Raw genomic sequence first — 27,925 nt, 5'->3', positions numbered from 1 at the left:
ACCTTGTTGGATAAATCCAGCGTCATCCTCTTGTCTTGCCCCGTATCCTTGCTCAGAGAGCCCCCGCAAAACCGCCGGGTTCACCGCCCGCCCGTTGGTTGGGTTCATCCGGAAAGGTGACCCGTCTGGCTTAGCTCAAGTCGACGTGTCAACATGAGGTGAGGGGGAACAAAGAAATGCTGACGGCCTCAGATGCTGTGCATGGGCGGCCGCTAATTGTCAAGATATGCTTTGTTCGCGCCGTGCTAAGCTGTGAGTAATGCTTATCGGTGCATGATAAATCCCATGTCGGTCCGGCAAGGCGCGTTTTCGCGTTGAACGCGCCCATCGTTGCTGTTTGTGTTGGCTCATGGTCTTATCGATTGTATCGCAACATCCAGATTAGATCATCAACCTCTCACCCAAGCCCAAGGTTTGGTAGCATTGGATAACTTTGAGTCCTTGTTTTAGTCATTTCTCAACTGTTTCTTTGTCATTTTAAAGTACAGGGTATAGTAAGATTCTCGTAACCTTAGTCAAATGACAGAACCCTATCTTGACGTCGCGAAAGGGTGTGAGAGATGTGGTGCTGGTGAGACTCATATTGCGTTCAAACCAAGGCTAATGAACAAATAAGCACCTTCAGCCAACTGCAACTGTTCTTCCGTCGCCATTGTCTAGGCAGCCTGTTCCCGCTTAGATCAAGTATCGGAAATCCCTCTTCATGCGCAGAGCCTCGTCTGGGTTGTCCATAACCTCCACAGCAGCCGTCTGGGCAGCCACATCGCGTCTCGTCTCCCAAGCCGACTCGCCAGCATCGAGCTTCTTGTTCAAGTCAACCAAGATCATGCGGAAGATCCAGCAGCCGACAATGGTGACGCCAAACATGGACAGAACAATGCCGTAGCTCTTGCGGAAGCCGTTCTCGGGAAGATCCCACACGTACGAGCCAGCCACGTTGCCCAGCTGACTGAAGGCGTTGATCATGGCGATGGCCACGGCTCGCTTGGCCGGAGGTCGGGGGAATGAGGAACTGATCCACGAATAAAAGACGATGAAGCCCGCGTATGAGCTGGCTTGCAGGAAAAGAGCAACGTAACGAGCAGCCACGTTGAGGGTGGACATGCTGATAACAAAACCTACAATGCCGACGCAAATAGGTCCCACGATGTGCCAGAACTAGTCAAGTTGTTAGCTTGTTTACACAACAGGGTTGTTGCGGTACCAACCTTTTCCTCTGTTCTGTCGGAATGCCAGGCATTGATCAGAGAAACGATGCAGGAGAATACCCAAGGAGGAGAGCTCATGAGCAATGTAGGGACGTATTCGAAACCAAGAGTTCCAGTCAGGGTGGGGAAGAAGGCGTTGAAAGAGAGACCGACGACATATGCCGTAAAGGTGAGCATCATGATGTAGATCTTGACATCCTTGATAGCCAGGTTGAAACCATAAAAGATACCCTCTTCAGAAGAGTCGGTATCGGCTTCTCCAACGTCCTCAATCATGCGGAGCTGTGCAACCTGTCGCTCCTCCTCGGTGAAGCCTCGAGAGTTGTGGGGAAGATCGGGGAGAATAATAGCTGCAGAGAGGGCAACAGCCATTGTGATAGCTCCTTCAATCCAGAAGAGCCAACGCCAAGCTGCGTGACCCAACACCCCTTGCATGTTGGACAAGACACCAGCTCCAATGAGGGCCGAGAAGGCGTTGGAGATGAGGTTACCGCAGAACAGGATGGCGTTGCGAGTAGTAAGCTCCCGACGTGTGTACCACTTGGAAAGGATCAGAAGAGCACCGGGAAGGAACGCAGCCTCAACAAATCCAAGGAAAAATCGAATGAGAACCATGCCGGTAAAGTTGTGGACGACTCCAGAGAGGGTCGAGACGAGACCCCAGAGAAGCATGGCACAGGAGATGTACAGCGACGGCCTGCTAATCCGATTGATGAACATGTTGGAAGGAACCTGCATGAGAATGTATCCAACATAAAGAATGCTCAGACATGTTGCGTATTGTGTGTCGTCGAGCTTCAAATCGTCCTGGAGACCCTTGAGTCGTGCCGCCGCGATGTTGTTGCGATCCAGGTAGTTCATGATATAAATCAGAACGAAGAGACTGCATCTCGCATCCAGCTTTCGCTTCAACTTCTTCTCAACCTGCTGTCTGTGGATCGAGTCCATCGCGAGGGCGCCAGTCGGAATCGCCTCCTCGGCGTTGGACTCGAGGCTGGACTTGCCGTCCACATGCTCGTCGTGGGGCTTCGACGTGTCGGGCATCGTGTCTTTGTGACTTGTAATGGATTGATGCTGAATTGTAAAGTGTCGTCGGTGTCGGGTTATTCAAACATGCCGCACAAGCAAGACGCAGACACGCTGATGGCTGGAGAGCTGGTTTAATACACGATATCCGCTGACAGGAAATGCCATTCTTTTATCCTGAACCCTTTTCCGAAGCCGACCCGACGCGACGGGGCAAAAATCAAGGCCCATCCCCGTGGTTACATCACCAAGCAGACGTTGAGCCGCCCCAAAAACTGCCCCAAAACGTGGAGAATGGGGATGTTAGCCGCCACTCCAGTTCTCATGAGCCCACAATCATTGGTCCAGAAGAGCCGATAATTCTGCCGAAGCAACCTCTGTGAAAAATTCAAACGTCACTCGACGGCAAATGGCTGGGAGCGGCACCAGATGGTCACCTCCGCAGTGGAGGAGGCCGAAGATCCTCTCCAAATGAGACAGGTGCTCTGTTGGAGACGATGCGGAGACTCCGCAAAGCGATAGAGTCCGTGCGACCCTGGGGCACGCAGAACAGGCCCGAATACTCTCCAATTGCCGGGCCCAGGTGGGCCAGATTTCCTGTTGGAGAACATCAACTGACTCGCGACGATTAGGCAGTAGCTTTTCGAAACCCCTCGAGTCCAAGCGGTGAGGTAGTGATTGGAGAGGATATGGGGATCGCTAGGAACCCCGGTTTCCTCAACAGAACTTGAAACAGATTAGATTCTGACAGTATTTGATGCAACCGAACCTTGATGCCGTCGACCGCCGGCGATAACAAGTAATCCCCGTGGAATGCGCGGATTCCAGACCAGTCCAAGCGGAGAAACAAACGTTCGATTATATATCTTCAAGAGAGGTTAACGTTAGATGCTGGGGTCGACGCGTGACACCCTCGGATACTTAGCCGAGGAGATATAGACCCCGAATGTCCGCCTGGAGACGACGTTGCATCCCTCAGGTGGGCCAGCTGCCAGTTTTTGTTGTTACATTTCAGAGCTTCCGTGCATATAAGAGCAAGGAACCCCCCTTACGCGTATTGGGAGCTCCTACGCCGAAAGCTTGCCTATTTGGGCAGAATGAGTAGTCCTTGATAGGTTCTAATTTCAGGATGATAGCTTAGGTTATTTCCCCGGACTTGTGGCCACTCTTATAAAAATAGGGCTAGAGTTCCCGGGCTGGATTGTCCAACTGCCGCCAACCTTGACGGCAGTCCTCGTTAGGTCCACTGGAGGGAGTATGTCGTGCATGTTGCGGCGCTTCTTGAGACTCTCGACGCCAGCGTCACTAGTGGCCGTGGGAGACCGGAAACCGGGCCAGAGACGGAAAAGGGTCATCTAAAAACTACCGAGGACCCAAGCTACCTAATGTTCAGGGATGACTTCTCGTCTTAGAGTCTGCGCTGCTAGGTCGAGGCAGGGCGGTGTTTTAAGCTTGTACGGGCGTGGCTTCGAGATGGGACACGCCCTGCAGACTGCTGTCGGTCTCATAACCGATAGCATGGACTAAGCAATGAGAGGCGCTCTCATGTCAAGCCCTTGTTGACGATCTGCACTGTGCTCAAAATTATTGCAGTAAAATCGGTCTAATTGCAGCTGTGTTGAACAGGACCAACCCTATAGACTCTTTCAAACCTCCATTGCGAGCAACGCCTCAACAGGCTTGGTAGATGACGTTGGTCCTTATGGGCTGGTGAGGTTCGTAAGGGGCAGTGCTCGATCGAACCAATTGAGTAAGCTCTTTCAAGCCTTGACTGCATGCAGATGTGCTGTCGACACACAGCTACTGCTCTTATCTGATATTTTCGTTATTCGCATAAGGCAACCATTCTGCGGTATGTGTTCCTAGAACTGCAATTTACTCCTCCCTTTTTCGCCCTTTCTCAGCATTTCCTTTTCTTCTTTTGGCTTTGTCATGCGGAATACTGCATCCATGCTGCCTCGACAAGTCATCAAACGAGGGGCCCCTCAATTGCGGAGTACCGTCTGGGGTGCGCGCCGCGACAGGATGGCATCCTTCTCCATGACTTCTCGACGCTTTCCTAGCCTAAAGCATACCCGTCTTAGTATGTACTGTCCTTCAGGGTTTAATTTCAGATTACTCAAGTGCTCATATTTAGGATTTCCCCAGAACCCTTCTTGCATGTCTCGTCAATCTTTGCAGACCACTTCTTCGCCTCCTCCGTGGACCTGGGAAGAAATCTTTGCCATGTTTATTTTTGCATGCGAAGTTGCTCTAAATCCGGTGTTGCTTTGGTTTTTTATCGCTGACGCACTCAATAGGGACGGGGGCATGCGTCACTCTATCCGAGAGGAACATGACCAGGCGAAGGCGCTCAAGGAGTCTAGTTTCTCTGCGCCGGCGTATTCTCAACTTGAAGATGGAGAATTCCGAGTCTTGGTACTCGAGCCGGGCACTAGGAGCGACGAGCTGAGTTGCAAGCTATGTATCTGCAAGCATTCCGACAGAGTATCCTACCTGGCACTTTCTTACGCTTGGGGCGATCCCGTCAAGGTCAAACAAGTCCGATGCAATGACCAGATGATCGGGATAGGATCGAATCTTCATCAGGCTCTAATCCATCTACGTCATGCCCGTTTCGACAGGATTATTTGGGTTGATGCATTATGCATCAACCAGGATGACTTCGACGAGCGCGGACACCAGGTTCGAAACATGAGAACTATATATGAAAAAGCCCGAGAAGTTCTCGTCTGGCTAGGGAAAGCGGATTTGCATTCCACAACAGTTTTTGAATCTTTCATCCCATCCAAATGGGACACATTTCGTCAAGGTGCAAATTGGAACACTATTGGTTTCGACTTCACCATTGCGGATCACAAAGACTTTCCCACCCCCGCGGATTTGGGCTCCCTGGGTGAGCTTCTAGAAAGACCATGGTTCAGGCGCTTATGGGTTCTCCAAGAAGTTGCGCTGGCAAAGCACGTCACTCTTATGGCTGGCGATAGCCGCATTTCCTGGGACAGCTTCGCTTCGCTAATCCATAGAGTTCATCGCTCGGGGTCATCCCAGAGAGACTTTTCAGCAACAGCCCAGACAAGCGTGAAGGCAGTTCTCGAGATAGAGAGCACACGACGGTCTATGCAATCATCAGCGGCTAGACATCAACGGCCTTTATTATCTGTTCTATTAGCCACAAGCTCAGGAGAATGCTCGGATATTCGAGACAAGATATTTGCCGTTCTCGCTCTCGCAGATGACTACAATCTTGATCGAGATACCGATGATTTCGGCCCCAATTATCACTTGAGTCCACATGAGGTTTTCAAAAGGCTCGCCAGATGGTACATTGCTCGAGGCAGCTTGGATATCCTCTCGTGCACAACAAGGACTGGGCCAGAATTCAGTGATGAGCTTGGAGGATTGCCGTCATGGGTGCCAGATTGGACCAGAATCTACAACGACGTTCCATTCATTCGATACGTGGACCGCCTGCCATTCAAGGCCGGGCTTCTGGTCAAGGAATCGACTGTCGGTGCCCCCAGAGTTGAAGATGACACACTTATTCTTTCGGGAGTTACTGTTGACGTCGTCAAAGAGGTTGCACCTCTCCCCTCATCCCCTATTCACCCAGGAGCACCGAGGAACCTTGGCTCAACTTTGCTTCACTACAAACGGTGGCTGTGCGGCCACCATAGTATAGGCAGTTCGAGTCGCAAAGCTGGGCCGCCTGACCAGCATCTTGGGGATTTCTTCTGGAAAACCATGACGGCTGGACTGAACGGAGAAGGCTGCCTAGCAACCGACAACGTTGGCAGGTGGTTCCATGACTACATACGGCAGATGGAACAGACCGAGACACAGAGCGATGAGTTCAATCCAAGCCATTCCACAGCCTCGATATTAGGAGATGATATCAGACAAAGACAGCGGCATAACGGTATAGTTATGTCCGCTGTGTTGATGTGGTCATATAAGAGACGGCCTGCAGTTACTGATCGTGGAACAATGGCATTGGTCCCCGAGAACACACAGAATGGAGACATTATTGTCGTTGTAGCCGGATCCAAAGTGCCGCTTGTGTTTCGGAAAGTCCAACATGATCCAAAAGAGAGCTACACCATTCTTGGAGAGGCGTTTGCCAATGATGTGATGGATGGGTGGTTTCTCAAATTGCTTTTAGAAAATCAGATGGAGCTAGGAGGTCAGCCAGATGGGTTCGCTTTGCGCAAATATGCTATTAACTAAGTAGGGTTTTTTTTTTTCCTTCATAGAGGCAGAGGTTAGTCCTCTTGAGTCCTGGCGCGCCAGAACTAGACCATTCGCTTTCATGCCCTCATGTTTAAGATGCCACAAGCTGTTTGAGTTGATTGAGTTCTAATAGGTCACTGACATGAAAGTGAAAGTGGAGGAAATGCACTAAGCAATCTCCGCAAAAGGAGCTTGAGGTCAAGACTTTTATTCTATGTGAGTTTTATATACAGGACCTGGCTAACTTTTCTACATCCACTTCCCTCCAAGTTGCCACAGCTGACTGCTCAACTCTGACAACCCGTACCACAGCTTATAGCTACTTAAATGTCATCCTCAAGAGGGCTGTCGCCCTGAGCGCTTCCAATGCGGCTCTCGAAGAAGAAGCGAAGTCTCTCGACCAGACCACGGTCGGCCATGAAGCGGGCAAACTCGGCAGGGTTGGTAGCAGTTTCGTTCCAGAGGCTGGGGGATCCCTCTGGGGCAGGAATATCGTGACGGACAGACCACAGACCAGAGTTCTGCTGGTACTCGGGGCTCAGGATGAAGTTGTGCAGCAGCTTGGCTCCCTCAGGGTGGGGGGCATCCTTCAGGATGGCAGCGGTCTGGGGCCAGGAGACGTACTTGCCCTTGGTAGGCACAGAGAAAGAGATGGTGTCGGCGTTCTGGAAACTGCCGGAAGCACCAAAGTAGGCGGCAGAGGTGCTGTTGTCGTCGCTGATGAGAGTCAGGGGCGTCTGAGTTCCACGGACCCAGCGAGGCTTCTGTGCGAGCAGGCGATCAAACCAAGAAACGCCATACTGTTGCATTCTACGGAAAACACCGAATTAGTGTCTTGCATCATTGTGTCATTAGACTGGGTAGAGCTTACATGATATAAAAGGCCCACAAAACAGCGTCATCATCGTTGGGGTAGGTCAACACCAGCTTCTCCTTGAACTCGGGTCGCAGCCAGTCCTCAAACTCGACGGGGGACTTGATGCCGGGAAGCTTCTTGGTGTTCCAGGCGCCCGACCAGAAGAAGACGTAGACACCGTACCAGGCGGCGGTGTCATCCTTGAAGGAGTGCTCAATCTCCTCAAAGCCGACGGGGGCGTAGTTGAGGAGCGCACCCTCTTGAGCCCAGCGAGGGTAGTCGTGGAGGGTTTGGAGGATAACGCTGTCGACGTAGACGGCATCCTTGCCGGCGGCGAGCTGCTGGTCGAGGAAGCCGTCGTGGTACTTGGACAGGTCGACGGTGACATTGAGAGTGATGCCGGGGAATCGCTTCTCAAATGCCGCCTTCAAGCCATCTTGCTGGTTCTTCTCATCACCTCCATGCCAGAGGGTGACGGTGTCACCCTCCTTGAGGGCGGCCTTGTAGATCTCGTCCAGGCTGCGAGTCTCGTACTCGGGAGCAGCCTTGAAGCCGAGGACCTGGTCGTAGGCCACAGCTTGAGAAGCCAGGAAGGCAAGGGGGAGGAATTGGCGAAGCATTGTTGTGGATGTGAATGCGAAGCTGCGTCTTGGTGATGAGATGAGTAGAGGGATGAGAAGGAGATGCGACCTACATGATATATAGTTCATCTCAAGACAAGCTTATCCACAAGGTAGCATGGCCTCAAGCAGGAACAGGAACACCAGCCCCACCGCCACGTATCCAATTGACAAATGGCTCCTTACCAAGCCACCTGACTTCCGTCATCGAGGCTCATTATCTCGCCTGCTATAGCAGAGATAATTCCGAACTACCGAGGCCTATCTCAGCCCCAAGATCGGCCAAGACGGCAAGGAAGCGGATATACCACGAGATCAGCCCCATTCTTGGGGAATCTGAGGGTGGTGATTGGGTGATGTGGTGTGAGAAGTTGAGTGTTTGATGCTGGGCCTTGTCATAACCGCGCGCGACGATATTAATCATCAGGGTCGGCATCGGCGCGGGATGGGAGACTGTGCGCCCATTCATCTTACGAGAAAACCAGGAAGCCACGGTCCAATCAAGATTAAACGACAGAGTACGGAGTGGTACGGCGTAGCGAATGGGGTCATTTGAAGGAAAAGCACGACCCGTATTAGAAAAACTTTATTTTTTTTCTTGTTTGTCGTCAGTTTGAGCACGACGACGTAGTATGTCGAGGGCCTCGTTCTCGTATGCACCCTTGTCTCATCCTGGGAGCCCATGATTAAGGGATAAACATTAATGCATGTCCAGCTCTTATTAGGATCTTCGGCGAGATGAAATAGCTGTCTTGGCTCTTTGTCCAGTTTCAACCTGCATTGCTCCATCTCCAAACTTGACCGTGTTTGACCGTTTGACATTTCCTCTACAGCTACCCGTGACCTGCGCAGGTTCAGCACCCTGTTCTAAATTTGAGGTGAGCCGTGCAGGCATCTCGGCCTAATTTGCCCCAACGATTCTTCATGTAGGTACTGACATTCATCGACATAGAAAGCTACTTTGTGACTCAGTACCAACATGTTGTTCCTGCATGTCTTGGTGACAGCTCTGGATCAATGCCCTGACTGCGGATGAACAAAATCATGCGCAGGTGCAAATGCGCGAAAGATGGCGACAATGCGATTACAGGGATCCATATGCAATGCTAGGATGGGCGCCTTTGGCCTCTAACACGCATTCCCACCAGCACTGCCAATTGACACTACCAGTCCAACTGGCGATGGCTTCATTTTCAACCCCCCACAAAAAAAAACCTTCCACCCAGCCCTACAAAAACATACCCTCGCTTAAGCGCAAAATATGCCCTGTTCAAGGCTGAAAATCAGGTGGCAGCTGCAGGTGAGAAAGCTTGCGAATGCCTCGACGTAAGATGGCGCTTTTTGGGCCATATCCATTCACAGGCGACGCAGGCGCTGACCTAAGCGTTTTGGGGGCTACGCGTGTCCTGTCGTCGCATGCAGGCGCCCAATCGTTAAATCGAGGCCGCGACGTCTGCCTGGAGCAGGCTACATACAAACTCTCGACTTCTCCTCTTTTGCTTCCTTCTCCAAGCCATCGCATCGCTTTCGCCGTCGTTTTCTCCATCGCATCATTGTCGCTATGGCCGAGAAGCGTCGAGACTCTATCGCCGACGATTGGCTGGAGGTCGAGAGCGCTGCCTCCGTCTTGTCGCTTCCGGATGACGATGACCATGAACTGTACCACCACTCGCGACCAACATCTCCTCTCCTCCCCCCGCAAGCGCATCATTCCCCAGGGTCTTCTTATACGCCCCAAGTCCAGCTAGCTGTCGAGAAACCCACTCCTGAGAGCCCGCGCCAGTCACCAGAACGATCGCCGACGCCCCACAATGAAGCTACCGAAGCCAAACCGTCGGCTTCAATTGAAGAGACGTCCCTGGATGACGACACCTTCTCTGCAAACCCCATCGACTGCCACAAATCTTGTTGCACAGCGATAACGTCGCTCGACGATGTCGCAAAGCTTGCGCGCGAACTTGCAGGCACTCGAGTTTCAACTCTATCGCTCCTACAATCCACATGCAAGGGTATCTTGACACAGGCGAAGGACCTAGAGACCATGCTAGGTGCTTATGCCAAGCACTGGGTCGCCCAAGGCTCCAACGTCGACGCCGACGACATGCCTCTCAGCGCAAGTGTCTGGGACTGGATTTCCAACCTCAGAGATGAGCTCCTCCGTGCTCAAGGCGAAATGCTGCACCTCAAGTCCAAGCCCACAGAAGAGACGACAGACTCGACAGACAGCATCCTCCCAACCACCTTAGAGGCGAAGGACATCCCTCTCAGTACCAACATGGCGCTGGCTTCTTGTCTAGAAAAATTAGAGGACATGCAAAACACACTTGCAGACTTCTTGCCGATTTTCAAAGTGTGAGTCTTCATCCTTGCTACTGGAGGCGATACAGTAATGTTAATGGATGAATAGTGACTTTGACGAATTCCGTACTAAATGGATGAATTTCCCGCTCAAGGAAACCGACAAGGAACTTCAGCCGCCTCAGTCACCCAGATCGTCTCGACGACAACCGCCCCATCCTGCTGTTTGTCGCATCCGCCGAGCTCTGTACGACTTGAAGGACCACATCCAGATGATTGTCGTGTTTCTCTCCAAACTCTGCCATTCACACCCAACACCAGGCATCATTGACCCTACAGTCACGCGGTCACTGGTAGATCTTTCCGAGGCCATCACCACAATTCTCACAAACCATGGCTCAGAATGGATCGAGTCAGATACGAGGTCGACTCCCCAGGGACTCATCTCATACACACAGTTCCTGGAACTGGATCCAGACGTTCTCCACGATATCAACGGTCATCTGGACAATTTTAAAGAGGAGCTTGATATTGACAAGAGCGAACGGGTCGCATCCTTGTATACCCCCGAGATGATCCACAACCACCAGGTCTTCCTCCTGCTTGAGGGTGGACAGCTCAACGAGCTGCGGGGCGTGATCGAGCTTCTGTGGTCCATCTTGATCAAGGATACCCAGACTGACGGAAATTGGATTTGAATTAAAAGGAACAGGAGTATGATACCAATGGATTTGGAATGATGGATATGGGCGGATGTTTGTTATTGAGCAGAATCCCAGATTTGTCGCAGGTCACTACGGGCTAGCCACCCACTTTCAGGCTTTTGTTGAGTATCTCACCCAGATTTTCTGAGTTAGAAATTCAATACTATGGAATCATTCACTATCTTGTGTGTTTGACAGCTCAGTCACTGCCTGATCGAGTCCTTCTGATCGAGTCCTTCTGATCGAGTCTTGGGGTGTGGCTGGTGATGTGTGGCTGAAATTGCTACTCAGCCACAGACGCGTCGCCTCACGTCGCGTACATCAAGGTTTGGGAGCTGTCAACTCTATCCCTCAACCAGCAACCCACGAATAAGATGCCGCCTCGAAAGAGAAGTGCGCCTAGCTCTGGCGCCGATGACGAAGCCGTGCCAAAAAGACGATCTCTTCGTCAGGCGGCATCAAAAGGCCGCCAGCCACCCGATGAGCCAGTCCGTGAGGAACCAACTCCCCCCAAGAAAACAACAGTCAAAGTAGAGGAGAAGAAGCAACCCAAGAAGCCCAAGGCAGCCCCCAAGAGTCGAACAACAACCAAGGTTAATGCGCCAAAGCCGAAGAAGAAGTCTCAAGAAGAAGATGCACCTAAAAAGGAGGCTCAGAACAGTGCTCGTGCCGCGTCTGAGGACTCTGATGTGGACTCGATCCCAGCGATTAATCCTGAAGCTCCCAGACATGACGGCCAGTGGTACTGGCTGCTGAAGGCTGAACCAGAGACGCGCATCGTAAATGGCATTGATGTCAAGTTCTCCATTGATGACTTGCGGGATAAGGATGAGCCTGAAGGATGGGATGGTAGGTCTTCAGTCTTCATCTTCAAAGCATATCACGGTGGCTTACACGATTACAGGCATCAGAAACTATGCAGGTTTGTCTAGATAACGGCAACTTTCAACTCGACAGTACTGATCCTCCATAGCTCGCAACAACATGAGAAACATGAACGTTGGTGATCTAGCCTTTTTCTATGCAAGCAACTGCAAAGAGCCTGGCATCATGGGCACCATGGAAATTGTCAAGGAGTTTTCTGAAGACAGTAAGCAGCCCAGCACGTTTTCCATGGACCTCCTAACACCCCGTCTTAGAATCCGCACGGCAACCAGGCGCGCCTTACTACGATCCCAAGTCGACCAAGGAGAAGCCCATCTGGGATCTTGTGCATGTCGAGTTCCGAAAGAAGTTTGCCGTTCCGATTCACCTCAAGGAGCTTCGCGAGCTTGGAAAGCCTGGTGGGCCTTTGGAGGCGATGCAACTCATCAAGCAGTCGAGACTCAGCGTGACCAAGGTCAGTGCTGATGAGTGGAACACGCTCTGTGAACTTGCCGACAAGAAGGCATCTGAGGCTGGGCTAGAACATCAGGGGCCTAAATAGGGGCGTAGATGAGTTGGAGTATCTTGGTAATTGTTATTTTGTTAGCTGGCTGTTATAGTCGTCACTGCCCACCTTAATCTCTGTAGAAGACTAGAAGCACTCGTAATGGCATACGATTCAGACTTGCCGCATTGCCGACAAAGTTCGGTAAAGGAAGAAAGGATGTCAGACATCGCCAACATCATCTTCCAACGTGATGCCTTGTTTCCGGCCAGGGGTCTCCAACTTGAATGTTTGATGCCGTGAACAATTTTTCTCTCCCTAGCCGAAGCTAGCTCCGTGTGATGAGCAGTGCTTCGTCTTGCCTGTTTGGGACGATACCTCCCTTGGAGAGTTTGAGCCCATTCCCGTCTTGGATAAAGTGTGGGATTGCCACGAGTGCTTGGCGGCCCCGTGAGCTGAGGAGATGCGCCGCAACGACCATGGTGATGGGTTCAGCTCTTGATTGATTCCCCGGAATAAAAACAATATGCTTACTTCTCCGCCCCCAGATGCTTGTGGTCCCCATATTTTGCTGTGCTTTGTTCTTGCCGACGTACCCCGAAGTTGGGCTCTAAATCTGGACCCGATTATCAACCCAAAGCATCAAAACAGAGACGCATTGCGTAATGTTCATCAGTAACTAATAGTGGCTCCACTACGAAGGAAAACAATTAATAAAAATGGCAGATTAGCAGAGTTCAGACTTATTCTTTTGCTACCTTGCTCAGCCAGACACTCCATCCACCGTGAAAGTGCTTGATTGTCCCCGCCGTGAACCACTCCCCTGGGCTCATCTGATACCCTACACCGCGTATCACAGATTGTACGCTGCAAACGGTTGTTCCTTCGGCGAACCGTTCCCCACTCCGATTTGCTCATGGCACATGCCGAACCTTGGACCCGTTACCGCCTCCTCTTGACCCGTCTTGGGCTAGCGTTGTGTTGGAAATGTTCATGTATCATGGCCCTGTTACTGGGCGTTGGCCGGGCACGGGCAACATTAGGCACTGTTTTCCCGTTCCGGCTTCTCAACGGTCTGGAGTTGTGTGTGTGTGTGTATCGCCTGATGGCTAAGGGGTTGAGCCAAGAATCAGCTCGGCTCACTTATTCGACTCTTTTTCTTGGAGAAGGTGATCCAGAACTTGGCTTCTTACCTCCAATTCGCAACTTCACCGAGCCTAGTCGGCCCGCTTTACTCTTCGGTTAGGCGAGACCCCGCAAACGACTCCGCATCTTGGATGTTGGTGATGCTAAGAACTCAGCGGGTCTGGAATAGGCAATCGCAAGCACCCAAGGACATGGGTTATTCTTGATTTCCCAGACTTTTTCCGTTTGAAGGGACATCACACGACGATCAAAGGGCGGAATCTGGGGTCCCCAGATGTCATTAGTCGGGGGCATTTGGAGGTGTTGGCTACCGAGTCAAGATACGAGTCATTCGCCCCCCGGGTGGGAGAAAAAGTTGCTATAATAACTCGAAGTTTCCACCTCGTTTTTTTTCGTATTCTTTTTCTATTCCCTTGATCATTACCCACTCTTGTCGATCAATCTTTCCTCGCAAGATCTTGACAATTACTTGCCATCATGGCGGATACCAGAGACAAGTCTCTCGGCGAGGAGAAGATCGAAGCTCAGCAGGTTGAAGCTGCTCAGGATGCGCAGCTCGGTCATCTTGCTGATCAAGAGGATCACGAAACTGGCATCTGGAATTCCTTTGTCAAGTACCCTTGGGCTTCTGCCTGGTGCATCTACGCCTGTTGGTGCATCATCCTTGTCAGTTTCGATCTTCAGGCTGCTGGCAGTGTCATCGGTATCCCTCAATTCCGCAAGGACTTTGGCTTCAAGTTTGGCGATGACTATGTGATCCCGGCTGAGTGGCAGTCCGCCTTCAGCGGTGCTCCTGTTGCTACGTATGTATTTACTAGCCTCTTGAGTTGTCTGTTCTGCCACTAACAATTTTTGTCCAGGGCCGTTATCTCTTCGCTCATCTCGGCCGAACTCGCAGACTGGGTTGGTCGAAAGAACGTTCTCGCCGGTGCCCTCGTTGTCTCATTTATCGCCGTTACTGTCGAGTTTATTGCTACGACGAACCTGGTCTTCTTCATCGGAAAGCTGATCAACGGTTTCATGATTGGTGCTGTTGCCACCACCATGATCAGCTATATCGGAGAGGTAGGACGATTCTGGATACTTTTGGTTGGATAGTCCGTCTGACACTCCACAGATCACTCCCCTGGCTCTTCGTGGCGTCTTTACTTGCTGTGTTGGTGTGGCCTATGGTATCGGCCCTCTGGTTGCCTTTATCGTCATCAACTACACTGGAGACGTCGAGACACGTTGGGCTTACCGAACTGTGTTCTGCTGCCAGTTTGGTTTCGCCGGTGTTGCTACTCTTCTCCTCCCTTTCATGCCCGAGTAAGTTCATCAACCGATACAAGAACCGTTGAGCCGTTTTAACAAACTTATTTAGGTCGCCATGGTGGCTCATCTCCAAGGGAAAGCGGGATCGCGCTATTCGAAGCCTTCGGAAGCTCGGCCACGACGGCGAGGCCGGCCACAAGAAGCTTGCTCTCATTGAGCTCACACTCGAACAAGTTCGAAAGGAAACCGATGGCGTCACCTATATGGAATGCCTGCGAAAGTCAAACCTGCGCCGCACCATCATCAGCATCATGCCCCTTTGCATTCAGGCCTTCTCCGGTATCGCCTTTGTGGCTGGATACTTCACCTACTATCTCCAGCTTGCGGGCTACTCGACGACAAAGAGCTACCAGATTCAGATCGCTCAGCCCGTGCTTTCCATCGTCGGCAACCTCATGGCCGCTGCCATGGTTGACAAGGTCGGTCGACGTGCTCTCACCTTCTGGGGTCTGGTGATTCTCACCATCTTCCTCCTCATCACTGGTGGTCTCGGTCTGGGCTCCTCGCAGCCTGCCATTACTGGAACGGTTGCTTTTATTCTCATCTACAGCTGGTGGTACAACGTTTCGATCGGATCGACGGCCTTCTCCCTGCTCTGCGAAGTTTCCACCTCCCGTCTTCGCGTCAAGACCATCGCCATTGGTTACGCTGTGCAAAACTGCATCAACGTCATGTGGCAGTTTGTCATCCCCTTCATGTTCAACCCCGACCAGGGAAACCTAGGCGCCAAGGTTGCTTTCATCTTTGGCGGTCTTTGCCTGTTCTCGCTCGCCTATCTCTGGTATTACCAGCCCGAGACTGCTGGACGATCATACCAGGAGCTTGATGAGATGTTTGCCAAGGGTATCCCCGCGAGGAAGTTCAAGTCGTACAAGACTGAGGCTGAGATCCAGAATGAGGCTGCTGCCCAGGGACTGGACAAGGAACAGATGTAGATGATGTATTATGTTTTGAAGCGGAAGCGCCTGGGGCGCTTATGACAAGTGAAAGACTCATGGTATGATAATTTTAAAGAAGCCACCAATAATGATTATCCACCGACCACAATATCCCATAAAGATTCCCATGTGATGCCCTATATTCTTCGTTTGTGGCGCGTTGTGGGTAATCGCCCAATAAGGCAAGCTGGCATCCAGGCTTGAGAGGATCACGGCAAGGCCTGCCGTTCGACGCCGTTATCGAAGAAGCTAAGAACATCATTCTAGAGTTCGGCCACTGAGTAGCATCCTCCTGCTCCCCATCTCCTGATTGGCGGCATTATCCGCAAGACAACCTCCGCTTAGCTCATTCTTACGCGCCTACTTCCCTGGTACCTTGACAACTTTCAAATCGATCGAGATAATTGGGCAACATCGTTCCTCGATCAACTCTCCCGGCCTGTTGCTAGAGAGAGCTCGGGACATCTGCCATTGGCGCCACGACTAGGGACTGTGTGTCAACTCAGGCGCCTCGATCAGAGAACAGGCCTGACGCGAGTCAAAACCGAAATATGACTTGCAAATCGGCTTTGGTCCCTTGTTTCCCGGCATGTGCCTAACCGTTCCGTGTCGATCCCTGATACCTGACGCATTCTTTGTAGATCCCAACATCTTGGGCCTATCTCACAACGAACATACGATATGCAGATGCTGGATACAACCCATCAGCCCTATTACCTCGGCCTCCCCGGAAATATCCATCTCATTTCATCGTGGCTCTCCCCGTCATCTCGGGGGTAACCCCCAGCGCCCGCAGAATGCCGATCAGATCGGACTAGGGTCGCAGCCCCTGGGACTAGACAACGCCACGACATTCCCGTCCCTGTTTTTCGCCAGTCCCGTTGGCCGGCCGGCAGTTGTGGCTCCAATAGCGTCATGATCTGGCTTTGTGGCCGTCTCAACCCTTCCGGTCCTTGGTGATGCTGTCGAACCTTGTTGTGAGACTAACGAAGAACAGGCACGGCAACCAGGCTCTTGGCTGTTTGCGTTTCGCATTGCGTGAGTTCCAGTCCCCCATGTTTTCGTCCTGCGCAGCTCAGCCCTATTGTTTTCTTAATAACGGCCCCTCCCGCACGGCATTTCTCTCCCGCGTTCTCTCTTTTGGCTGCTGTGACATGCCCAAGCTAACAACCTGGAATATCGCCCACCATGAGGGTTTACTGTACTTCTTCCAAGTTTTCCAGAATTCGGAACTAATCCTGTTCCTGAAGTGAGGAACGGGCCCACCCATCATGGATCCAGACGGTCAACAAGGATCGGGCGTCCCCCTGCCTATACCTCACCCTTCGAGCTCCGGGGGTTTGTTTTCTCACACAGAAGGTCCGAGCAAAGAGCTTTTTTGGACTTCGGTTCTGATGCCCGTATTCTGTATACCCATTGTCATCTTGCGCCTTTGGACGAGCAAGAGGGTCGTTCACAAGTGGCATGTCGACGACAGTGAGTGAACATCATCGATCATGGTCCTGTTACTGATAGTCTGCAGCTCTCATTATTCTCGCCACGGTATGGCAATATATGATATGTTTCTACCGAGTTTAACTAAAATTCCTGAACAGATCTTTGCCGTATTGTTTTCTGTAGACTCCGCCTTGAGTACGTTGCCAAGCACCCGTCCATGTTAGTGGTCAAAAGCTGATCAGAGCGACACGTCTAGATGCTCGCCTTGGCTCTGGGGATCACATCTGGAATATCGATCCAAAGTCGTTAGAAATACTTCTCAAGGTGAGTCATCACGTGGACTTGCACCGGCCTGGATAACTGATATCTCTCTGGGAGTACAGAGCACAAAATGGGGTGGCCTACCGGTCTACAACATTGCAACAGTCTTCATCAAAGCTTCGGTCTTGACATTTTATCTGCGCTTCACTGTCGACGTCTACTTCAAGATGTGCTCATATGCAGTTTTGTTCATCGTCGTGGCCAACGCTATCGTGAACATTGTGGGATCAGCCATTCTCGAATGCACGGCGCCTGGTCAAGCTGCCTGCCAACAGACAATCATCATTCAGATTGTCAGTGCAGCTGTGAACTCTGCAACTGATGCGGTCATTCTTCTTCTCCCGTTCTGGCTCCTTCGCCCCATGAAGGTTCCCTGGAGCCGTAAAGTTGGTATTGCTGTCGTGCTGATGGCAGGAGGCTTGTGAGGATCACCTATGAGGTACTAATCTACGAGTCGTAACTAATTTGGATTGCAGTGTCTTCTTTGTGAGCATCTTCCGCTTGGTATCAACTATACAACTAGATGACAACCTGGACGTAACTTATCGAGGGGGAAACAGCTTGAAATGGAGGTACGTTATATGGAAACTCAACCAACTGCTCAGCGAGTTCTAATCAGGATGCAGCGTCATTGAAACCTGGTCAGGAATTATATGCGCCTGCATGCCCTATGCAAAGCCTCTGATCAATCGATACTTTCCGCACTCATGGGCTGCAACGAAACAAGGAAGTAGTGGATCCGAGAGACGATTGGCTACTATCAACATGGAAGAGGGAGCCAACGATGGCCAGCCTGAGAATAAGGGTGTCTTGGTCGAAGCGAGGAAAGCGTCCAGTAGTAGGACTGAATCTGTATGTGTTCCGAGAGATGCCATAATTCCGACATAGCCATGGAATTTTGAAATAAAGGGGTTTATCTTATATTTACGTTTGGCCAAGTCCTATCCTTTGATTAAAGCTCCGTCGTCCTTCCGTCGACCCCTGTTAACGGTCCCAGTCCGTAAACCCGCTTTTAATATTCCGCCATTGAGGAATCGGTTTAGCACCGGCTTCCACAAACCCACCTCGGCTTTAATGCCCCTGTGAACCCTGAAAAACGGTGCAAGTCAGTGCTCAATAACGGATAGGCCGGGCTGAGCTGCCATAACTGGACAAGAGCGTTCCGCGACGGCCGGTGAAGCGGGCTTGGCCTGACGATATAAAGTTCATGTGATGAGTCGATTAGGGAGGCTATGTAGCGACCTGGACCTGTGCTGAAAGTTATATAAGAGCCACTGGGTGTCGTTGAGAGCTTGTGAGAGCCTCACAGCACATCGCTCAGTCTGAAACATGTTGCTTCTGACGACTCTTTTTGCCGTATTGCTCTGGCCTGTGGCTGTCGCTGCAGCCTGGGGCTGGAAGGACCAGAATGGCAACTACGTGATCGACTCAGGGGCTGACCTTGTCATCAGCGTCAGCAAGTCCAACGGCGACATTAACTCGCTCAAGTACAAGGGCCAGGAGTTTAACGGCTGGGGCGGCAAGAATACGTAAGCAGAAAACTCGTTATGCAATCGATTTCAATGCTAACAAATCGATCAGCCATGTCGAATCTGGTCTTGGAGCCAGCACCGTCTCTATCGCTTCTGTCGGCAGCAATGTCATCAAGGTCTCAGTCCAGCACGGAACTCTTAAGCATTACATTGTGGTGCGATACAAGAACAACAATGTCTATCTGTTCACCAACAAGGCCGATACCAGCATTTCGGCCATGCGATATATTGTGCGCATCAAGCCTGGCATTTTCAGCCACGCCTCTACCGACGCCGGTAGGTCTTCCAGGTATTTTGCAGATCAGAAGGAGAAATACTAACAAGGACAGACTACTATGATCCTGGAAGCTCTTACATCGAGGCCTCCGACGTCAGCATCAACAGCAACGGCATCACCAAGAGCAAGCACTACCAGGGAAACACCTATGGACGCACCATGGACTGTAAGTGAGCCGGAATGATCAAAAGGCATTGAGGCTAAGTGTATAACCAGATGACTACGTCGGCAAGTCAAACGGCAAGGTTGGTCTGTACATGATCCGCTCCAACCACGAAAAGGCTTCTGGCGGTCCCTTTTTCCGATCTCTTCTCACCCGGGCCGATGCAACCGGCGAGGATCTGTACGACATTTACTATTACAACATGGGTAGCACGGATCCCATGCGATTCGGTCTTCAGGGCCCTAGTGTCTTGACCTTCACTGATGGGGGCGCTCCTAACTCCAACCTGTTTGCTCGCAACGCGGACTGGACCTGGATTGATGGCCTCGGAGTAAGTTCTTCCCGTCTTGCTCACCTGACAGCCTCGGCGACTTTACTGACTTTTCTTACCAGTTGGATGGATGGACCAAGTGGGGTGACCGTGGCTATGCTTCGGGTGTCGGAATCTCCAACATGAAGGACGGCTACACTTACACCGTCGGTCTGTCCAACGCCCAGGCCCAGTACTGGGGAGTGGCTTCAGCTGGAAAGGGCGCATGGTCGATCAAAAAGATCATCCCCGGTACCTACACCATGACTGTGTACAAGGAGGAGCTGGAGGTCTATACCGGAACAGTCACCATCAACAAGGGCGCTGGCACAGCCGTCAACACTGTCAAGGCCACCGATCCCGCCGACGACAACGCCATCTGGCGCATTGGAGAATGGGACGGCACACCCCGAGGCTTCTTGAACTTTGAGGACAAGGTGATGAAGCCTACGTACATGCACCCCTCTGACAAGCGACTGGCCAACTGGGATGCCGGCAACTTCATTGTTGGAACCACCAAGGCGAATGGTTTCCCCGGATATATGTGGCAGGACATCAACAACAACCACCTCGTCTACTTCCGGCTGAACCAGGCACAGCTCGGAAAGGATCACACAATCCGTCTTGGCATCACACAGGCTTACATCAACGGACGACCTACCATCAAGGTCAACGACTGGTCAGCACGCACACCCGGAGCAACTAACCAGGCGAGCACGCGAAGCTTGACAACCGGCACTTACCGCGGCAACAATGTCAAGCTTGAGTTCACGGTTCCGAAGAGCGCCTTCAAGCAGAGCACGAGCGAGTGGCAGATCATGACCATCAGCATCGTGACCGGAAGCTCTGGCACGAAGTATCTTAGTGGAGGTGTCAGCTTTGACAGTATTGACATGTTGGCTTAGACGCTGGAAGTGATGGGATCCGGACTATAAATAGAGAGCCTAGGCGCGAATGGGACAAGTAGATGAGCGCTATCATTAGCATGTCAGACAGTGTTTGCGCGTGAACGACTCGCCGTGAAATGCCGATTACGATCCTGTAAAAGGGAGAGAAAATAGAGTCTTCAAGGGGCCTTGGGACCTTTAAACCGACAACATGGAAAGCACATTCAGATGGTGTGGAATCATCTTCGTGGGTTGTTCCATTGGGATCATCAGAGTAGAAACCCTGCATGAAACATTAAAGTCAAATGCAACAGCGATTGAAAGCTAGCGCCTTGAATCATTAACTACCCGCCCCTAACATCGCACCCGGTCCCCTGTAAATGCATTGGAAATTAGCTCCTGCAATGGACCCGTTAGTGTGGTGGTGATCCATCGAGATCCTGGAGTGAAGCTACCCTACAGCTTTGCGTCGATCAACCGTAAAGCGCTTGGATCTTGCCTCGGAGAAGCTTTGAACAAAATGAGGCGCTCCATTGAAATACGAAGATTTGGCTAATCGGCACTTGCAAGGAGAATTCGTATTGCCATGGCGCTGAAGTGACTTTGGACTAACTTCAACACTTTCCGCTTTAGGCAAACAGCTAGCTTCATTTGAGGCGTCTCTAATTTCCACCCAAGCCATTGCTTTCTGCCCCAAAAGGCGTCAAGGCGTTTGCTATTGCTTTTAAATACCATCCTCCTTCATTGCCTCATCCAAAACGACCTCCCCAAAGTCCCATTCCTGCATCAAGACATCAGGCTGGGGTCGGCCGCCCGCCACAAGTAAGACAAAGATTTCCCCCAGAGTCACATTTTCGTCTCTCCCTTGCTCAGCCCTGCTGCGCCCCATCTTCTAGACTCCCAGTAGCACGCTGCCACTACATTTGGTGCACGCGGGTGAGAATTTAGGTGCCTCTTACAGGGGCTCATGTGCAAAAAGGTCGCCGCTTACTGGCTCCATCCCTGTCAGCTCATTTTCAGCTTGACGCCACCTGATCTACCAGATGGGACACTGTGCTGACAGTTGAGGCTTGGGTTGTGCTCCTACCTGCACCTTGGCCCTGCAACTGCTGTAATTATTACGCCTGCAGCCTCAATTGTGGCTGTCTGGTTGAGCCGCTTATTTGCCCGGCAGAAGCAGGCTGTCAACTATTTGAGCCTAGGCCTGCGCCAAGTTTAATCTGTTGCCGGTTGCTTCCGTGATCTTGACCTCCCTGTCGCCATAAAAGATTAGGCTGCCCAAGTTTCGGCCTGCTTGCTTGTCTTTGTCGCAACCACCAAGAACGTCTCCACCATAATGCGTTCCTCACTGTGTCAAGCCGCCGCCAGCTTCGCCCTCCTCTCGCTGGTGGGCGCTCAATCCCTCCCCGAAGAGCTGTCCGACGCCATCTCCAACTACCCTACTCTCTCCCTCTTCCGTTCCCTGATCGCCGCTGCTCCCCAGGGACTCACCAAGAGCTTCGCCGAAAAGTCCACCGACATCACGGTCCTTGTCCCCACCAACGATGCTATCGAGAAGTACCTGAAGAATGCTGGAGTCACAGACGTGACTGCGCTCGACGAGGATGACATCCAAGTATTTTTCTCCTACCACATCATGGCCGCGTCGCTCCAGTCTTCGGATTTCGACGACCCCAAAGGAAAGACTGTCCCTACTCTGCTCCAGAGCGAAGAGTTCAACAACCGAACTGCTGGACCGGACCTCGTTCAAGATTTCGGAAAGCAGGCTACTGGTCAGGTTGTGTTTGCTTCCAAGGTTGATCAGAGCGACAAGAAGGAGAAGCGACAGCAGATCAAGGGAGATGAGGTGAACCTGCGATCCGGTCTGGCCCAGGATGTCACGATGACTACTATTGATGGCAAATGGGGACCCAAGGATGCCAACACCTTTCAGGTTGTCAACAGGTAAGCTTGAGTCAATCTGAACTGAGACATTGGAGCATTCTCTGACACAATTGACCTTAGCGTTCTTCTCCCTCCCAGGCCCTGCTCCGTCACCGTCCGCACAGTCACAGTCAAGGACGACAGGCTCGAAGGTTTGGACAAGGCTTTGAACGCCACCGGACTTTGGCCTGCGCTTGACCACTCCAAGAACGTCACTTGCCTTGCGCCTTCGACCAAGGCCTTTGAGGACGCCGGCGAGCTGTCCAAGGAGGAGCTCACAGGAGCGCTCCTGTAGGTTGCCAGCTTAATTCTCTGCCCCGAGCACTGCTGACACTCTTTTCACAGCGCCCACACCTTGGACCAGGTCACTTACACCGATTATCTCACCGACGGAATGGTTATCGGAACTCTCAACAAGACTACCGTCCGTGTCTTCATCAAGGGTGATGACATCTACTTCAACAACGCCAAGGTTATCAAGGCCAACGTGCTGACCAACAACGGCCTCATCCACATGTAAGTTGTTCCATGCCGCCCATGTTCCTCGCTTCAGCTTCGCATACTGACAAATTTCAGGCTTGATCAGGTCATTCAGTCGTCTGGAGAGCCCAGCAGCTCAGCTAAGGGCGTGTCTCCCAGCGAAACCTCTAGCACCACCGAACCCAGCTCGACAACATCCGAGACTGGTGCCGCCCAAGCGACCAATGCCGCCAGCACCCTGTCATTCGGCTATGCAGGCGCCATTGCCTTGATTGCTGGTCTTGTCTTGAACTAAGCAACTGTCTACCTATTATTGACAGATAATTACTGACAAATAATTACGGTTCCTCTCAAAACAGAGGGAACCTGATGATGTACTTGAAATTGCATGGGTATAACGGCGTACCTTTTTTGATAGCGGCATGCATGCATATGAGGCGAAAAAAAATCCAGTTGGAGCTTCATCTTCTGGTGTACATATTCAATTTCAACAAGCATTTTCAACAAACATGAAGCCGATTCTCAGGCGAATTGTTATTCCAAACGAGCATCTGGACTGGTGGCCTTCATATTTGCTCAGATGGATCAAAAGGATTGAATCATCTTCTATCTAATTGACATCCTCCATCACAGTCTGCTGCACAGGAAAGGTGTCATCAACCAGCAAGGGAGGCGGGCGGACATTATCCGGAAACGACGCCTCCCAAGCCGACATGACCTGGAAGATCTTGGCTTCTTCATTGGCCGGTGCAATAGCATGTAGCGAAAAGGGACGCCCATTGAAGTCGGCAAAGCCGAGAGGGAGGTTGCAAACAGGGAACCCGGCGGCAGCACCCACACTGGCAAACCGGGAGTCGCACGGCCCCAAGAGTACATCGACGTCGTACTCTTTCATCAAGCTGAGTAGCGTATGAGATGCAGCTCCACGTAGAGCCTTGAAGTTGCGGTCGTACTGTTCCTCCGTGATGGTGGTATCGCGCCCAGCTTCCAGTCCCTTTTGGTTGTTGTCCCCTGGGAGTTCACATCAGTCTGATGGCATGAATAGCATAATATTTTGTCACTAACGTTCGGTAAACTCTAGGTCAGCATGATTCTCGTTGAACTTGATAAGCTCTTCAAGGGTCTGAGGGACGCCCTCGAACAACTGGAGGAACTTGGGGAATCGCCGCTTCATCTGAAAGGCTGGTGGGCATTAGCAAGCATGCATATCGGATGGGCCAAGCAACATACGAAATAATTCCTCCATCTGTGAAAAGTCGGGCATGGCGCCGATGATATCCTCCCATGACGCAACTGGCACCGATCGAGCCACCTTGCCGCCTGACTCCTCGATCTTTGCTTGGGCAGCGAACAGGGCATTGTCGGTCTGATTAAAGAAGCCCTCCACAGGCTCAATGGCCGTGGGATAGCCCCGCCACAACGAAGGATCGACGAAGCCTACCCTGAGTCCGTTCCAGGACGTCGTCAATGGTTGATAGTAATCCGGATTGTGGAGCTGTAGGATGGCCGAGAGTGTCGCAATATCTGTCACCGTTTTGGCATATGGGCCTTGACTATCCCAGTCAGGCGCTCCAGGCTGGAATCCGTCATTGTCGACACTCTCAGGGGTGAGCTTGACGGCGTATACACCGGCTCTGGCGGCTGGCATCATGATGGAGCCGTCGAGCTCAGTGCCAAGAGACACTGGAGCAAAGCCGGCAGCAACAGAAATAGTGCTGCCCGATGAGGAGCCTGCGGGGCCCTAGGCAGGTGTCAGTGATGTATGTCAAAGAGGAAGTTAGATTGGGAGATCTGACAGTGTTGGTGAACCATGTTGCGTTCTCGGCGACGCCCCCCTCGATATATGGCGATTGTGTCTGGTGGTATTGATCAGCAGAGCAAGCAGCCGAAGGGGCCTGTTGCGAACGAACCTGACCTCCGACAGCAGACCAACCGGCCATGAGACCCAATCCTTTGGCATTGCCTAGTTCCTACGCTCAATTAGCACGTTGTGATTCGTCTGGACAATTGGACTCACGCTCAGGTTCGCCTTGGCCAGAATGATCAACCCAGCATCATTAAGTGTGTGGATGAGATTGGCGTCCTTCTTGGGCCTGCCTTGCTTGAAGGCGAATGATCCACAGGTTGTTGGTAAGTCGACCGTGTTGCAAAGGTCCTGTCGATGATTAATGGCTAAGGGCTGTAATGGCGACGGGAACCGACCTTGAGAATGATGGGGACGCCGTGAAAAGGACTCCTAACCTTTCCTTGACTGCGTTCATGGTCGAGCTCGTGGGCACGGGCTAGAAGCGAGTCGCGCTCAGCGACAGTAATTACGGCATTCAAGTGAAGGCCTGCATGGTTGTGCTTTGAGATCTGGGCTAAGTATAGCTTCACAACATCAACGCTGGTGAGCACCTTCGCCTCCAAGAGGCGTTGGAGCTGGGCCGCGGTGAGGGTTAAAACATCTACTTAAAGAACGTTAATAAGACGTACAAGAGAGTCTGTAGTAGACTATTTGATGGATACCCTCGATGTCCATTGCATACGAATTAGCCAGGGAATCCTGCATTCGAGGGTGTCAGGGTGTGGAGTTGTAATCCTCCCTCACAGAGGCCACGATGGTGGGATGTGGGATTGGCGTGATTGGTTAGAAGTCACCAAGTTGAGACAATAGCTAGCCTACTTGTGTAGTCAAGCCCGATGAGGAGAAGATGCCCTCGGTGAGACGGGATGGCCTTGGCCTGCATATGTTGGTTGCCGAGTGAGGTTTTGTGTGACGGACAACTGGCAAGTGGCGTCACACATGCGTCTCCACTGCCTCAGCCATGACACCAAGCCAAACAACACAACTCAGCTCTAAGACAAGAAGGACTCTCTGTGTCGTATCATGGCTTTGCACATTCGGGACGAGTCGGCAGAGCGGCCCTTGGGCACTTATCTGGGATCGACACGGGATATTGTGACAGGGCAACTCCCTTGTACCCTAACTATCCATTTTTCTTTCGATGACTCGAACAATATGCATTAGCTTTCGGTTGCATGAAGGGGTAAACAAGGCTAGGGGAAACCGGAAGGTTGGCTGGCAACATCGGCTGCCCCCCCATCTAGGTGTACCACTAGTAGGTTTACAGGCTCGCCTTGATTGATATTGTTCCTGGATTCCCACTATGTTGTTTGCTGTAGTATTCTCGTTGGCCTAGAAATGGAGATAGCCCTACTCTCCCGTCCCTACGCATTGTAATTCGACCTGCCCGCCTATAATTCTGTGAAGTCTTGTATAGTTGGATACTCCTGCTCTCATGATGCAGAAACGGCCGCTGTCACCTTGAATGTTCGAACCGATAGTTTTTCCTGAAAAAGAATCCCTTCAACCGATTTATGGGACATTTTACCATGATGTAATGATACAATCTGGCCAAACTAACACCAACTGGGTATGCCAATCCATGAATTCAAACCAATTCCGCCTCAATGATGCTTTCCACCGAGTGCGGCTGTCTCCAAATCTTCACCACGCGTAGTCCAGCCCTCTCCACCAGACGCCTCCATTCAATCTCAGTTCTCTCCTTGGACCCCAGGCAGGCCATCACGGTAATATCTGAAGTGGTCACACGAGGGGAGGGCTTGACTCTGCTGATCAAACTCTCATGTATAAGGAGTTTGGAATAGCCCTTCTCCATTGCGGCGGCGAGGTTTTTCAGGATCTTGAGAGCCTGTGGATCTTCCCAATCATGCAGGACATTGTGTAGGAAGTAAGCTCGAGCTCCTTTGACGGGTTGAGGCGTAAAGAAATCGTGAGGCTGTGGCGTGATTGTTTCGGGGATGGTCAACTCCTTGAGAATATCAGGCAAGTCTTGCAAGACCAGGCTTGCCTTTGGGATGCCAGGATGACGCTTGTGGAACTTTGCCAAGTCATGGCCTTTGCTACCGCCGACATCAACAACTAGAGGACGATCCGGTTTGGAGCCTTCGACGAGAGTTCGGGTTGGGTAGACTTCAGGCCAGGGAGTCATGTTGTACTTGGAATGGCTTTGTATGGCATCGTTGAATTCTTTGGCAGCGACAGCATTAGAGCCGAGAGACTCAAACAAGGTGGCATCAGACTTGTTCATGAACAGCCAGTTGCACTTCTTTGGGTCTGTTGGGTTCTTGTACCCTGTCTCTTTGAGATAGGAAGGCAGGCTTCTAAACATGGGACCGTTCACAAAGTCATAGAGCGCCCCATAGGTATTCGACAGTGCTTCATCAGCTGCGATGGAGTAAACCCATGGTGTTGGCTTATAAGTATCCTCGGCAGTCTCAGTGATCAAGTTTTGGCCTGCAATCTGTCTCATCATGCGTCCTATCCCTTGGTTAATGTAATTCTGCGAGAAGAGAAAGTTGTGACTTACTGATGAGAACCTCGTCGGTCCCCGTGAGCTTGGCTAACTCCCTGGATGTCTTCTCGGACCCCCCAGATCCGATCCATTGTTTGAACACTCCAGCATCGATCAATGTCTTGACGCAGGCGTTGGTGGCCGGGTTCACCCAGTTGTGCTGCCACACAGTGTCCCATGGCTTCTGAACCCTACTCAAGGCCAGGGAGAGGGCCTCCATGGTACGAACCCGCTCCGCCTCGTTAGAGAATGAGCCTGCATCGAGACTCTCGATGGTGTCAATCAATTTGTTTTGGGTCGCCTTTTGTGGAGGGTCCTGTGCCAAGCAAGGCAGCAAAGGGCAGGACAGGTAGGAGAACTTGACGCAAGGTTGATTATACATTTTCTCTATTGTTGATACTCGATAGAGATTTGCAAAAGAATCACCTATTCTGAATTTGGTTGGGGAGGGCCTCGGCTTATTATATTCCAACATGTGGCAGCAACCATCATCAGATTGGCCCCCTGTCATTCGATACTGCGACAGTC

At 51.6% G+C, this 27,925-nt stretch overlaps 9 protein-coding genes and 1 pseudogene across 10 annotated transcripts, besides 1 other annotated feature; 6 read left to right on the top strand and 4 right to left on the bottom strand.

Annotated features, from left to right (window-relative positions):
- Window positions 1–675: 675 nt before the first annotated feature.
- On the bottom strand, window positions 676–2,252 carry NCS54_01207100 (MFS domain-containing protein; the record flags this gene model as incomplete). Its single annotated transcript, XM_053157320.1, has 2 exons — window positions 676–1,158; window positions 1,209–2,252. The coding sequence occupies 2 exons, from the start codon at window positions 2,250–2,252 to the stop codon at window positions 676–678; spliced, it is 1,527 nt and encodes a 508-aa protein (XP_053013295.1).
- Window positions 2,253–6,787: 4,535 nt separating this feature from the next.
- On the bottom strand, window positions 6,788–8,022 carry NCS54_01207000 (Hypothetical protein; the record flags this gene model as incomplete). Its single annotated transcript, XM_053157319.1, has 2 exons — window positions 7,336–8,022; window positions 6,788–7,274 (listed from the first exon to the last, which is right to left on the bottom strand). The coding sequence occupies exons 1-2, from the start codon at window positions 7,938–7,940 to the stop codon at window positions 6,788–6,790; spliced, it is 1,092 nt and encodes a 363-aa protein (XP_053013294.1). The 5' UTR covers window positions 7,941–8,022.
- A 1,353-nt stretch (window positions 8,023–9,375) lies between these two features.
- Window positions 9,376–10,936, top strand: NCS54_01206900 (Hypothetical protein; the record flags this gene model as incomplete). Its single annotated transcript, XM_053157318.1, has 2 exons — window positions 9,376–10,292; window positions 10,348–10,936. Exons 1-2 carry the CDS (start codon window positions 9,502–9,504, stop codon window positions 10,934–10,936), a joined length of 1,380 nt encoding a protein of 459 aa, XP_053013293.1. The 5' UTR covers window positions 9,376–9,501.
- Window positions 10,937–11,304: 368 nt separating this feature from the next.
- On the top strand, window positions 11,305–12,368 carry NCS54_01206800 (EVE domain-containing protein; the record flags this gene model as incomplete). The annotated part of the gene is made up of 4 exons (XM_053157317.1): window positions 11,305–11,791; window positions 11,847–11,864; window positions 11,916–12,032; window positions 12,082–12,368. The coding sequence occupies exons 1-4, from the start codon at window positions 11,317–11,319 to the stop codon at window positions 12,366–12,368; spliced, it is 897 nt and encodes a 298-aa protein (XP_053013292.1). The 5' UTR covers window positions 11,305–11,316.
- Window positions 12,369–13,934: 1,566 nt separating this feature from the next.
- Window positions 13,935–15,706, top strand: NCS54_01206700 (MFS domain-containing protein; the record flags this gene model as incomplete). The annotated part of the gene is made up of 4 exons (XM_053157316.1): window positions 13,935–14,260; window positions 14,318–14,522; window positions 14,575–14,765; window positions 14,821–15,706. The coding sequence occupies 4 exons, from the start codon at window positions 13,935–13,937 to the stop codon at window positions 15,704–15,706; spliced, it is 1,608 nt and encodes a 535-aa protein (XP_053013291.1).
- Window positions 15,707–16,980: 1,274 nt separating this feature from the next.
- On the top strand, window positions 16,981–18,355 carry NCS54_01206600 (Hypothetical protein; the record flags this gene model as incomplete). Its single annotated transcript, XM_053157315.1, has 7 exons — window positions 16,981–17,185; window positions 17,232–17,251; window positions 17,305–17,341; window positions 17,403–17,470; window positions 17,530–17,888; window positions 17,944–18,039; window positions 18,094–18,355. 7 exons carry the CDS (start codon window positions 16,981–16,983, stop codon window positions 18,353–18,355), a joined length of 1,047 nt encoding a protein of 348 aa, XP_053013290.1.
- Window positions 18,356–18,796: 441 nt separating this feature from the next.
- Window positions 18,797–20,654, top strand: NCS54_01206500 (Rhamnogalacturonan endolyase; the record flags this gene model as incomplete). Its single annotated transcript, XM_053157314.1, has 5 exons — window positions 18,797–18,996; window positions 19,049–19,275; window positions 19,329–19,442; window positions 19,493–19,770; window positions 19,833–20,654. The coding sequence occupies 5 exons, from the start codon at window positions 18,797–18,799 to the stop codon at window positions 20,652–20,654; spliced, it is 1,641 nt and encodes a 546-aa protein (XP_053013289.1).
- Window positions 20,655–21,972: 1,318 nt separating this feature from the next.
- Window positions 21,973–23,334, top strand: NCS54_01206400 (Hypothetical protein; the record flags this gene model as incomplete). Its single annotated transcript, XM_053157313.1, has 4 exons — window positions 21,973–22,580; window positions 22,641–22,850; window positions 22,905–23,075; window positions 23,136–23,334. The coding sequence occupies 4 exons, from the start codon at window positions 21,973–21,975 to the stop codon at window positions 23,332–23,334; spliced, it is 1,188 nt and encodes a 395-aa protein (XP_053013288.1).
- Window positions 23,335–23,649: 315 nt separating this feature from the next.
- NCS54_01206300 lies at window positions 23,650–25,460 on the bottom strand (annotated as a pseudogene). Its single transcript has 6 exons — window positions 25,242–25,460; window positions 25,057–25,194; window positions 24,836–25,009; window positions 24,270–24,780; window positions 24,105–24,221; window positions 23,650–24,050 (listed from the first exon to the last, which is right to left on the bottom strand).
- Window positions 23,650–25,460: a sequence feature.
- Window positions 25,461–26,473: 1,013 nt separating this feature from the next.
- On the bottom strand, window positions 26,474–27,908 carry NCS54_01206200 (Methyltransf-2 domain-containing protein; the record flags this gene model as incomplete). The annotated part of the gene is made up of 2 exons (XM_053157312.1): window positions 26,474–27,363; window positions 27,413–27,908. The coding sequence occupies 2 exons, from the start codon at window positions 27,906–27,908 to the stop codon at window positions 26,474–26,476; spliced, it is 1,386 nt and encodes a 461-aa protein (XP_053013287.1).
- Between the last annotated feature and the right edge of the window lie 17 nt (window positions 27,909–27,925).

This window comes from Fusarium falciforme, chromosome 10, assembly GCF_026873545.1.
Source record: "Fusarium falciforme chromosome 10, complete sequence".
NCBI lineage: Eukaryota > Fungi > Ascomycota > Sordariomycetes > Hypocreales > Nectriaceae > Fusarium > Fusarium falciforme.
This window is presented reverse-complemented; position numbering and strand designations above follow the sequence as displayed.